The 13,591-nt window shown below is 41.8% G+C and overlaps 1 protein-coding gene across 1 annotated transcript in view; it reads right to left on the bottom strand.

Annotated features, from left to right (window-relative positions):
• The window catches only part of LOC144125681 (nucleolar MIF4G domain-containing protein 1), a 33,161-nt gene that overhangs the window by 12,546 nt on the left and 7,024 nt on the right, over positions 1-13,591 (bottom strand). The window contains exons 3-12 of the mRNA XM_077659273.1: positions 13,302-13,446; positions 11,541-12,501; positions 11,129-11,199; positions 10,929-11,057; positions 8,202-8,326; positions 5,794-5,887; positions 4,583-4,682; positions 3,645-3,772; positions 3,141-3,251; positions 976-1,100 (exon numbers count right to left, since the gene is read on the bottom strand). Coding sequence (XP_077515399.1) covers positions 976-1,100; positions 3,141-3,251; positions 3,645-3,772; positions 4,583-4,682; positions 5,794-5,887; positions 8,202-8,326; positions 10,929-11,057; positions 11,129-11,199; positions 11,541-12,501; positions 13,302-13,446 — 1,989 coding nt within the window. The remainder of the gene's footprint in view (positions 1-975; positions 1,101-3,140; positions 3,252-3,644; positions 3,773-4,582; positions 4,683-5,793; positions 5,888-8,201; positions 8,327-10,928; positions 11,058-11,128; positions 11,200-11,540; positions 12,502-13,301; positions 13,447-13,591) is intronic.

The following is a 13,591-nucleotide window of genomic DNA, read 5'->3' as shown; positions in this document are numbered from 1 at the left end:
CTAGTTTTCAGGCACAAAATTCATGTCATTTAAGCAAACTTTACTCTCAAACGTGTTTGTTCGTGCAGTGGAGCAGTGTAAACTCATCTCAGCCAATGGTTGAGTCTAGGAGCAGCAGAGCTAAAGGAATGGGAATGACAGCAGATATAACTTAGCTAAGTGTTTCTGCAGTGCCACATGACAATAAGCTGTCCACAGCATAAATTCAATGTATGCAGAGGGGAGGTTTCCGATTTCATGCTTGGCATAACTTTGATAAAAATTATGGCAAAACAAGTTAGCCCTGCTGTTGCTAGCACATTCATTTGCAAGGTGGCCGATGAATCTTCATAGTTTTATTCCTCCCAAAAGAAAAACCAGCATCTGTCAGTTCACCAATAACCAGCTGTATCTTTTTAATGCTCCTTGTTCATCATCATCACAGAAGTTTAGGTTTAGAAGTTTCATATTTCCCAACAGAAAAACCAGCATCTGTCAGTTCAGTTCACAAGTAACCAGGTGCATCTTTTTAATGCTCCTTGCTCACATGTAGTTCATATCGATTCCACGTCGAACAAACACTTTACCATAAATTCAGAGCCGAGCAGAGTCTGTTACCACACAATTTACTTCACTCTGCAAAGGCAATAAAAGCAGCTTTGGTCAATCCTTTGGCTGTTTTCACATTTGGGATACTTTTGGTGAAAAAAAATCATTTTATATCCTATATACAAAATTTGCTTTCCATTGTTAGTTTTTTTAAGCCTACAGCATATGCAAGTAAAACTGATGCACAATGTTGTTCTTGTTCCTTTCCCATGCTTGTTTATGCTTTTGCCTAATTTGTTCTCCACATTTATTTTCTTGAGCTGCTAACGCTTCAATGGCCTTAGAGTTATCTACTTCGGTTACTGACAGTGCTTACCATAGGCATATAAGAGTTAAAGCGGAATAAGGACGCCACAATGCCACCACAGCTTCTTAATGCCTCCTTACCTCAGCAGTCATGAGGATGCAGAAGATGTTCCTTCTGACATCAGTGTTCATGTGGTGCTTCTGAGCCAGCTTCAAGATTTTACTTGAAAACTCTGGCTGCTTTACTGGTGCATCACTTTGCTTGTCTATGCAGAAAAAGCAAAACAGGTTCTGCTATTACAAGGTAACTCCAAGGCATTCTGAATAATGATAAGGACACTTTAAACGATGCCTCCAAGCTGAAGCATCAACATATGCCAAGACAAAGCTGACCTGAACAGTACTTTTCATTACTTTCAATAACACTGCTACTAGCTGCTCGGAGCAGTGCTATGATGTCCAAAAATTTAGGCCAAAATGTTTCTTTGTTCAGCAAGGAAGTAAGTAGAATATAAAAGGCAAGGGATCAAAATCAATGTTAATTACCATATTTACTCAAGTAATTTGCACCTTTTACGCTCCTTGCCACGCCAGATGCCCAGTTACGACAGATGCCAGCTCCTTGCAAGCCGGTGTGCACAAGGCAGGCCTAGGAAGATTGGTAAGCCATGTCGCCGTGTGCAGCTTAAAAAGGCCTGAGCAGCGGAGGAGGAGGAGGAGGAGGGGGGGGGGGGGTAGAACTTCACGCTGGCGGTCACTTTCCCGAATGAACAGCTGCGAAAGCAAACTTATGGTAACCACCAGCGCACGCCATAATCCGAACCAACTGAACTGTTTCCTGTTCGGTTTGCCACCAATGAGCCGGGCCACATGCGAGGGCACCGATTTATCGGCTGTTATCTCCATTTGCCTCAGACTGCTCGCTTTGCAATTGTATCGCTGTGCTTTTATTGCTTTGCACTGCATATGGGCCATCATGCCACCCTGCGGGGAACTACACAGAGTAGGGCGTGCGGGAACAGGTATGGGTCCTAAATTTTCAGCCAACATTTTTCTGGCCAGCAAGAGGTGAGAGTTGGGGGGTCGACGTACAGGTGGCAACACATGGTACATATTGCGTGTTGCGACCTTGTAGAGCTTTCTAGGATGTGTTCGCTAAATCTCCGCATAATTTGCGCACCCCCTCTTTGAAGCCCTAATTTAAAGAAAAAAAGTGCACAAATTATGCAAGTAAATATGGTACTATATTTATTAACCAACACATAAAACTATAGCAGCATACTTTATATTGTTTTTATTGTAAATATTTTATGGCAGAATGGTATCAAGCGCCGACAACTCGTAAAAGGAAGAAAAAAATGTTTCGGCCCTGCTAACAACAACTGAAATATTCAAAATCAAGTGAGAAACAGTTAGAAGAAAGAACCAATATAAAAGACAGCTCTGCAACAGAGTTGTACTCTCTAGCTCTACAGCCGTGTTCTCTCATGAAAACCTCATACTGCCATACACCTTACGCATGCTTTAGCCTTTGTAAAGATGCATAGCACTGCAGTGACACTTGCAGTGATGTGAAACTATGTATATGCCATAATGCTGGCACATACAAAGTGTTGCAATTGAGCAGTTGGATGCAAACATAAAAGTAGCTCCTTTGGCTATTATGACAGTCAAGATGGTTGCGTTTTGTCATCTTATTCTGATTACAAGGTCAAAATTGATGTAAAATTTCAATGCAATTTTGTATGTGGTGAAGAAATTCCCCTTAGAAATGAGCCAATAGTCTAAGATGAGCCGAAATGTCCCCAAGACATCAACACAGATTTTTAGTCCTCTGGCATCTTGGAAAGTAGCCAATTTGGCATAACACTGCCACGAATGGCAACATTGCTTATTAGCATCTCTTCAAATTGCCGCGGTGACCCTTGGTTGGTGCTGGCATCTTTTCTATATTACAAACCCATGCAGAACGGCATCCGTCAAAGATGTTCGCATTCAACAAAAATGTGTGACAACAAATATGGCCTGCTTGTAAGGCATAGTTTTTCAAAGTCAAAAACGCTGACCATGCTTTTCATTTTGCAACTCCAGTGATTGCTTGCAGCACAGATAGCAAATTTTCTAATTAAGCAGTCTCTCTCTCTGTTCTTTTTTTAATTTTGACTTTCAGCCAGAGTTTTACTGCTTCATAACTGCTCGTGACAACACAAACCTAACACTCATCCTAGACATTATAAGTGAAGCTCGGAGCGCAGTTGACCAGCGTCTCATGAGATGCCACGGGGACGCACAAAACAGTGACTTACCAGAGGATTCTTTGTTTCCCACCCATGCTGAGCCGACCACCCACCACTTGCCTCGCTCATGTGCCTTCAACAGGTCTTCGAGTGAGATGTTCAACTCATGCAGTAAACAACCTGCACAGAACGATCGCCCACAGTGCAAAGTCAACTTAAGCATCTTTCAATTCTAAGAAATTGGAAGAAATTGGCATTAGAAGAAAAAAGAGATAAGCAATGTGAAAATATTTAATCTGAAAACAGCTTTGAGATCAAATATCAAGGCTGAAATACATAGAATAAACAAGAATCAAAAGACTCTTAATAGGAATCAATTGCACAAACTGTGAATATGTGCTTACAGTATTATGTGAATAAAGTGACAGCTCATTACTTTGAATGTTCGCATGCAGAACTGAATTTTTTACCCTGCTAGGGCAAGAGAATAGTCTCCTGTATGCATGAAATGATGCATAGACAAGCAACCAACCAATAAAACAAAAGAAACAGACAAGCAACGGAGCTACTCACCCTTGCGAAAAAGTCCCCTCAACACCTTCGATGCATGCTCCACCATGCTGGGGTCACAGTTTGGGATCTTCTGGATGTTATTATTCCGCACAGCTGTGAGGGTCTCCATCATGAACCGTTTTCTGGAACTACAAATGACCAAGAATCACTGAATCTGAAAGGAGTTTATTTAGTCTAGGTAGTCTCTGAAATTGCGAAACATCTACAGATCAGTCCTAACTTTCATTTTGAAGGAGGAACTTGCACTGCAGAGGCAGAAAAAAGAAAACAGACACACAACATAAGTCAATATGTGCGCGTCGACTTACGTTTAGTGTCAGCATTTTTCTTTTCTTTTCTAGCAAGACCCACGAGTCGGGCAGCGGTCGACTTTTATTCGAGGTTAAACAAGCAGAGGAAAGATCAAATCTCATAGTGCTGTTCTGGCTGACTCTTTTTGTTGACAGTACGATGTCAATAAACTGACCGGTCGTGATTTCTTAGCGACAAGTTCGTAGTCGGATTCGGAAACGGGTATCATCGTAACGTTGGTGCAAACGTAAACGAAGAGCCGACGGCTGATAAAGGCCTTCAACATCTGGCCGGCAGTAATTTTCATTTCAGCTGCTGCCAGGCAAGAGCGCAACGCTCGCCACCAGCAATCACGGAGTCCTCGTTTCCATTTCCGCTGCTTCACGTCACTCTTCTATTTCGTCACTAGACAGTCCAGAGTTTGAATAGTAGCAACAGGAAAAAGTTTAATTTCAACTTCAAATCCAAATCTCTTAGCAATAAATAGACCTTTCGCTGCCGGACAAGTGGCAACAAAGCCACAAAATGCCAAACTATCGGATTTTACTAACAAAAAAAATAAATTTGATAGCATTGTCTTCAGTGTTCCTTTAATGTGGCACAGTAAAATCATAAGTTTGATAAGCCATGAATACAGGTGCACTTACTCCTGTGCTCCATCTGTGTCCTGGGCACTCTTCTGTTGCAGAAGCAGAACGACCTCCTTCAATGCCAAAGGGTCGTGTTTTCGAAGGACAAAGCCAACGGCTGGAGCACATGTTCCATTGTCAAGCATGATATGAGCACAAAGTGGAAGAGAAGTAATAACAGTGAAAAAAAAAAAAAAGATTGCATGAATCAAGCAGGAAAGAAATTACTGCTTAAGCTAGATGGCATGCACCACTATTAGTACTTTACATCTATTAAACGTAGACACCATAACATGCTAGTAGTGTGTCAATAATTAGTGTAAACAAAATATAATTCTTTACAATACCAACAAGCACACATATTACTTCTCTATTATATTGCAAGTAACATTAACATTAATATATGCATTAAAAATTCACGAGTGATCATTAGAATCGATGTGGAGGGGAATGGAAGATACTGGGCTCTGATTTCGTGAGCGATTTGTGTTGACAAATTGTATTTTATTCACCACACCAATGACAATTTAAGTTTCAGTTTTTGACAAGTTATTTCTTTGGATTTTTTCCAATTCTTTGAAGTCTTGGGATAATGTCGAATTTGTTCAAATGAGATGTCCAGTAGCCATCAAGTATTGGCTTCAAACCAACCATGTGTTCAAACTTTGGCTCGCACATCCAAATGCCCGCATGCTCTTGTGTTTGTATGAAGCCGCACAAAAACCAGTCACATGTTTGAACTTAGGCTCGCACGTGCGAATGCCCACGGATGAAAGTTGATGAAGACGATGAAGACTACAATAGCGCTTGAGGCTGGCAGTTTAACACACGGGGACAAAGGCTGCTGCGAGTGGTCAAGAGCAGCAGCAAGTGAAGCGGATCTGTTCGCGCTACCACAGATTTGAATCCCGCTCGAGGTCATTAGTGCGGTTTCTTTTGCCCTCCCACTTTCTCTGGTGCTTCAGAGATCAACGCGGGACAGAAATCGCTGCAGGAGGGGTTCTAATGCTAACACATTAAAAAAATGTCACTTATCAAAAAGTGATCAAACAGGACTTAAAGGAGACATGTTTTTAAAACAGAAGCAATACCAAAACCGTCATAAATTTGTGCATACTTGGATAATAGCAGGTTATGCTCCACATAAGAAAAACAGCATCAACAGATGAAAAGCCAGAAAGATGTAACTGCACGGAATAAACAGTAAGCAACACTGGGTGCATACTCACAACGTAAAATGAGGAGAATAATCTCAACATCTTTTTCATTAAACGCTTCAGCCATTTTGCGGATCATGTCATAGACTATTCTTGAATGAACCACCTAAGTGGAGGAAATATGAGACCCAAGGAAATAGAAAAATGTATTAAGCACATGAAATTGGCACAAGTGAAGCAGGCTAAGAGATAAAAACATCATGAGTGGAGTACTAGGACATTCATGAAACCAGAATAGCAGTTCTTTGTAGTTCTAACAAACTAGACAGAACAGTGCAGGTGCCAGAATTACAGAATGATTCCATGTCTGGTGATTGGCTGAAAGGCTAAGAACAGCAAAGTATACCTGCCACTGGCATATGACTGCATGGCCCTAGTTAGTGATTCGCAGACCTGCTGATCTGCCACGTGAAAATTCCGAAACGTCAACAGGGGAAGGGGGATGGGGCCACATCAACTGCATGCACATGTGCCCACGGGTTGCACTTCGCTACTTTGAGTGAGTTTAACATAAAAGACTTCGTTCTGTTCAGAAATTTTCTGCAGAGGTTTTCCGAATGCATCCATAAAAGCGGTGATGCTGGACTAAATGATGCTCTGGAGCGTGAGGTTAACTGCAGCAAGAAAAAAAAACATACAAAATTTCGACAAGAAGCCAATTGAACACTCCTGTTAGTTGCAGTTGTGTTTTTATTCCACCAGTTGGACCAAACCAACTGGACCCATTAGGTGTCAGATAAATACATTCATCCAGAAAACATTCACAAAACATCCCTCGCAATGAAGTTGTGCGAAATACACAATGCGAGAAATATTTGTACAGCTTAACATACATATTATTAAGGTGCAAAAGGAAAACTGATTTGTGAGGACTGCAGGGACATGCTCTGCCTTGCGTCGGCATTTTAAGGCGCAAGCCTTTCTTGGCTCATGAGTGGCGTGGGCGGAAGTTGTCCGCATGAACTGTCAATCGCAAGTTGTATGATAAATAAAACAAAAATGTAAAAGTTAATTACGCAACATATATGAAATAAAATAATAATAAAAACAAAAATAAAATAAAATAATAAAAATATCAAAAAATACATAAAATAAAAAATAATGGAGGGAGAAAGAGAAGACAGGGAAAGGCTTTCACATTTGTGCTCATAAGCAGACTTAAATGCGATCCTGTGATTTTTTACAAGGGAGTTCAGACTAGGAGAATAAATACTTTTATAGAAACAAGGCAAACAGACAAGCATACATGCATACATCACATACAAGAAACACTATAATAAGGACAGTCACAGCACATAAAGGACAGCATAAACAAGAACCGGACACAACCAACTCTTCTGAACTTCTACCCTTGTTAAAAACACTAGTCGGATACTAATAGCATAAGCTAAATACATACTTTCAGAGAATGCTCCCACTTACATACCCCATTTATGAGACTGTTAAACTGGGGCCAGTGGCGCTTGCTTAATGAGCGCAGCTTTTCATTTAATTTTGACCGAACTGACAGCGAAATTATGAACACAATTTAGTAGGCTAAGCTGCAGACAGCTCTTATAATAAGAACCACACCATATTAGTTTTGCCTTGTTTTTCGAATATGTAGATGTTCACATCCATACATTGGGTGCAGTTGGATAGACCAATCGTGCTCATCACTTAGAAACTCAATTGATCAAATCGGGAGTCCATTTGGACTTTACAATTGGAACACCAATAAAAATGGAACCATTTGGAAATGCAATTGGTTCCAATCCTTGTATCACGCAAGGGAAAAACAACAGCGTCTAAAGATAATTCATTTGGAAGATTCATAGCACACCATGCCAACTCACAGCAAACCGTTTCTGAAAGACAGATGTTTCCAAGGGTTAACAAGGCAAGAATGAGAGGTAGTTGGTTGTTCACCCTCGAAACCCTCGGAAGAACAATTTCGAGGGTTCTTCCATACCGTCATGAACAATGCATGCTAATACGTGGGCCATCCCTGAGCATACAAAAATGTGAAGTCCTAATTTTAAAAGTCCGATGAATTTGCGTGCAGCTGCAGTAGCTGCAGTCACTCTGGCTTCGGCCAGATAAAGAGCATGTGTTAGCGATTATAGTACACCCATATTGCATACAGCGAGTTTTTACAGAGAAAATATTCCGAACAAAGTTGGGGACAAGTTTTTGAGGGGATAAGATAGTGTCTATACATTGGGAGGTTTGATCAAAATTCGAGGGTCTCCCGAACAAATCAATTTTACAACCATTAGAAGCTTCAGATTTCTAAGCTGTGATATGAAGCTGAGAATTAGTTTAGAAAGGCAGAAAATTAGTGTCCCATATGCATTGGATAGTGTGAAAAAAACTCAGTTCCTGCATCTTGTATGGCAGAAAATACACTTCTAAACAAGCAACAAAAAAATTGCAGGTACCTTGAACACAAAAAGGTATGATATAAACAGGGCACAGTTGTCGATCTCTTTCCCTGAATTGCAGCCTTGCTGCTGCTCATATAGCTCGTTGAACTTCTCAGCCATGTCTTGGAGTATCTGTGCACCTAATAACAAAACATTTATATTCACAGCGCACTAGATTAGTGGGATTGCTTTTTTTTTTATCTGTTCACATATCCTATATGTGTCTGCATCCCAAATAATAGGCTTTTATGGAAATCAAATGTAAAATTGCTGAAGGCAACAACTTAGAACTCAATCTGGAGTCCCACAACTTAATTGATCCACAATCTTCATTGAAACTGTAATTCAAACATCTTTGACAAAAGTCAACATTTAACAATTAAACATTTAGAACATTTAAAAGATCTCTGATTGAAAATGATAAACGAAGAAAATTGCTGGGGTGGAAGATACCCTACCTACAGGGTGTTCCAGCTAACTTTAGCCAGGGTTTAAAAATACGCCGAGGCACTTTGAGACGACACGACCAAATGCATGCTTCATGTAACAAGTCACACTATTTTTGTATTGTGCTTAATTGCATAATTAGTCGAGATTAAGTAAGCAACTTTGCAAGCAACAAAGACAGGCGAAAAAGTCCGATCAGAAAGTTGTAGAACGGTCCGCGAAACGTCCAAATGACCAGTTTCTAATTTTCCATCTATTACGTATTGGCTTTTGTTTGCTCATTGTAGATGCCCGCGAAATACAAAAAATACCACGTGACATGCCCTCTTGAGCGCCGCGATTGCAGTGCTCTGAAACATTCCGTGTAGGAACAACCAGATCATTTAGCCCGGTGTGCTGCCGCTTAAAAGGGGACAGGGCAGCGACACAGCAGCTGGCTGTGCGATACAGGCCAGCGGTATGCTTCCCTTGGGGCGCTTGATAGCGACAATCAGACACAGTCCTTATCGCTTGCGCTCGCGTAAATCAAGCAGCCAGTGCTTGCGTCGCAGCCCTGTATCTTTTTTAAGCAGCTGCACACCGGCTAAATGATCTGTTCGTTCCTAGGCGGAATGTTTGAGAGCACTGCAATCGCAGCGTGTAAGTGGACATGTCATGTGATATTTTTTTGTATTTCGCAGGCATCTGCAGAGAGAAAAAAAAAGAAGCCGATACTTAATAGATGGAAAGTTAGAAACTGTTCAATCGGACGTTTCGCGGACCGTTCTACAACTTTCTCATTGGACTTTTTCGCCTATCTTCATTGGTTGCGAAGTTGGTTAATTGATCTCGACTAATTATGCAATTAAGCACAATACAAAAATAGTGTGACTTGCTATAGTCAAATACAACTTAAAGGGGCTGTGCAGAGGGCTCTAATAAAGTTGCGGCACGCCTGGGATATTGAAGCACGCCGCTTTACGAATAGTGTCCAGCAAGAATTTTTTACGTGCGCTTTGTAGAAGCTGAGTTATCTGTAGCTAAAATTTGAATTTCAGCGTCTTCACGCCTTTCCCTCTCCTCTCGTCACTTTTTGCACACTGGAAGATAGGCGCTCCTTCATTGACCCCTCTCTGCGAGCGGAGCTTCCCGACCCGTCGGAGCTAAGCGGCTTGTTGGCCGCGGCCACGGTAGCTGCCTGACGTCTGAAAGTATCTAACCAATGGCCACCTATCACCTTGTCTACACAGATGCGGGGGACGGAGGTAGGTGCAAGCATGAAAAAGTCGCCAGGAAGGGCTCGCCAACTTTGACGCGTGATTGTGGGTCGTCTGCTGCGTGTAGAAGAGTATTATTGGGGCTCTGGTTTTCATGGCAACACAGTGCAGTGATTAAGTGAGTTAATGTGCTCTCCTCGGAAGGCGTTTCAGAGCCCCTTTAAGTCTGCAGTGAAGCTCCGCCCACATTTAGGACCGATGCACAGAATTCCTCCACGACAAAAACGTAGGCCGTTGTTAAAACTTCTCTTTCACCTAAACAATAAGCTAATCACGAGAAAAATGTTATAAGCTCTAGAATTTTCTTACCTGGCTTGTTTAACAACGCCAAACATTAAAATAATGATTTCGTTTACTTTTGTGACTGGCTAGCAGAGTAATACAGTTCGCCGCGGACCGTGGCCCAGTGTTAACAACTGCTGTTTTTTTAAGTTGTATCCTCCTATACATACAATAGACAGCAGCATGCATTTGGTCGCGTCGTCTTACAGTGCAGCGGCATATTTTTAAACCTTGGCTAAAGTTAGCTGGGACACCCTGTATATGAACGATGCTTATAAAGAAGTGAATGAAACTGAATTGCACTGATCTAAATTTGTGACCAGATGCTACTATATTCCATTTCTTACATCAGGTGCAACACTGTGAAAGGTGCAGAACAGGTCTACATGAAAAATTTGAGAGGCGTGTTACTCTGTGCTGGTTTTGTGGCTGAGTAGTCTAAGGCACGAAAAAGCAATGGCGTGTCGTCAGCAATAAGAGCACATTTGATCAAGCTAATGGCAAATTTATCATGTAATAAGCTTGCAAGCAAAGCATTTGTTATTTTCACTCACGACAAGGAACATGCTACTTTTTGATCGTGGATATAGGCAGCGCAAACAAGAGCGCTAGCTTTGACAGCGTTGCACCTGATGTATTATATGGAGTACAGTTAACAAATAAAGATGTGACTACGCTAAAAAAACAAAAATGCTCACAAGAAAATACCTAGTAAAAGGCGCACTGCCAGCTGTGCAAGTTCAAAATGGCAACTAACCTACTTCCGTTCCCACATTGCAGTGCAGGTATGCAACTAGCATGGCGTGTTCCATGACAAGGCGCTCAGGGGTCCGAAAAGGAGCAATGACCGACTCGCAAAGGCACAGGTTCAATGTTGAGTTAACATCTGAAATGAGCAGTAGGGCACCATATCTTCACTACAGTGAGAAGCCACATCACAGTAATGTAAAGGCATACCATTGTTGCTGTGCTTCTTGTACAGCTCTTCCATCTCCATTCCTATGGGCTGTACGGTAGCTTCACTAAGCCTAGTGAGGAAAAAGTAAGGTTTGCTTATCATTGTCGACACATTTCTGTTTATCCACAGTAAATCTGACAAAATAAAAAGTTATTGGGCATTATTATGGTTAATCCATTATTATGGTTAATCCCACGAAACGACAGCTTAAGGCAAGTTGTGCTCAAAGCGTGTACATTAAAAGTCATTTTCCTGTCTTCCTAACCGCTTTCTTTTGTAGTCCTGTACATTTCACTGTGGTGGAGTAAAAACTCAATTCAATGTTCATGCAGCATCAGTGGCGTTGCCTGCCTTGACTGCACTCAATTATTGATCCAGGGCCCTAGAAAAAGATAAAACAAATACACACACCTGTTAAGCAGCCCTTTCACTTGCTTCTTGAGCCTGGCAAGCTCTTCCTTCTTCGTTGAGCTGAGGTCAATGCACTGGAGCCTTTTGGCAGGAGGGATGTACTTCTGTGACACTACATTGCCTTCTTTGTCACGTAACCGTCCATATATGTCCTCCCACATACCATCTGAAGACGTGGCACTTTGCTTCTTGGGTTTTGAGGTTCCCCTCTCAGTAAGCATTTCTGAAACACTTGATGTTGCTTCCTCTTCCTCAGAGCTGCCGCTTTCATCGTCAAGACAACTAGAATCAATGCCCTCTTCCAGAGTACTCTTGGAGCTTTTCTTGTTGGGAACAGCTTTGCGAGCTTCTCTTGCGGCTACTGGTCTGGCAACCTTCTTGCCAATAGAAAGCATGCTCTCTTCAGAGTCACGGGAAGCTGGCCTTCTCTTCTCACTTAAAGCCTGTTTCCCGATTTTATCAGGAGCCTTGGCACCAGTGGCGGTTTCGTCACTGCAACTGCATTCATCACCACTGTCCTCAGCAGCACTACCCTCATCATCACTGAAATCATCCTCATCAAAATCTCCACTTTCTCCTTCGTCATCTCCTTCATCACTGCAATGTTCACCAATTTCCTCGCCACTCATGTCACTGTCAGTGCCTTCATCACTTTCATCACTTTCATCACTATTTCGAGATTTCGCACTAAGCTGTGTATTCCTGGCTGAAGCTGTCCCAGCAGATTCTTCGTCATCATCATCAAAATCATTGCTGTTGTCGTCACTAAACTCATCTTCACTGGCTTCGCCACCAGAGGAACCACTGCCTGAATTTCCCTTTTGCCTTTTTGTGTCACTGAATGACTTGCTCTCTTCCAGCTTTCTCTTTCTTTTGGCTGGGTTCATATATACATTGCTATCGTCGTCATCACTCTCTTGATGACTCTTCTGGTACTTCTGATCCACAACTTCTAGAATATCTGCACAAGTTCAAGTGAAGGCTTGTTTTTTTTAAGAAAGATGACATTAAATACAGAGTCACTGCAGTTAATTCCAGGCTATAAAGGACAGACAACAAGAAGCTCTGAGCATGCACTAAGTGATAATTCCTGTGTTGCTATTGGGTCATTTGAAACTGCCGTGGGCAGAATGCCTGTGATAGACATCATATTCAATGGCCTGCATCTCTCAAGCTTTCCACTGGAGGAAACCTACATGCATTTCAGTGCACTAACGCACACTGCCAGCATTTGTGATTCGACATACTTGTAAACAGGAGCATGAAACAGAATATTTTTTTTTTGTCACTGTCAGGATACATAGAAAAGTGAAGTCTTGTGGCGATAAAAATTAACTGTTAGTCAGTGCTTGTGGTTGCATTCATTTCTTCTTTCTTCCTAGTTTCCAAGTGTGTGCTACTGCCTACAACTCAATACGCCACTGACCTCAGTGTGGGTCTCAGTGTATTGTAACACTGTGAAGTCTTGTGGCGATAAAAGGTAACTGTTAGTCAGTGCTTGTGGTTGCATTCATTTCTTCTTTCTTCCTAGTTTCCAAGTGTGTGCTACTGCCTACAACTCAATACGCCACTGACCTCAGTGTGGGTCTCAGTGTATTGTAACACTGCATACTTTATCAGTGACATTTCAAAACATCTGTGCTGATTGGTTCACTTGCTCAACACATCAGCACCTCGCTATCAATCAAACATATCATATCACACATACCAAAGCACCAAAGAATATATGCAGGCATACCCATGGCAAGTAAGAAAGGATACAGTCCAAACCTTCATCTATGAAAGACTTGGGCATATTTTTGTTTTTTCTCTTGTTGAGAAACAACCGCTTCTCCATTTCCTTAATTACCCTGTCTTCCTGTTTATTGTCATCGAGAAGATTTTTTCTGCGAACTGCCTCACGCTCCTGTGAAAAGGGATAAGAAAAGAAGCTTAGGCCCACCTCCACTTAAGAGTGCCAACAAGCACAGCTGCGGCTCTCTTCACAATAGGAGCAATGTGATTGGTCCCTGCACAGGTTTTACAAAAGCCACTCCTAACACACATAAAAC

The sequence above is a fragment of the Amblyomma americanum genome, chromosome 3 (assembly GCF_052857255.1).
Source record: "Amblyomma americanum isolate KBUSLIRL-KWMA chromosome 3, ASM5285725v1, whole genome shotgun sequence".
Lineage (NCBI taxonomy): Eukaryota > Metazoa > Arthropoda > Arachnida > Ixodida > Ixodidae > Amblyomma > Amblyomma americanum.
Note: the sequence above shows the minus strand (reverse complement) of the source record. Positions and strands in the feature narration are given on the sequence as shown.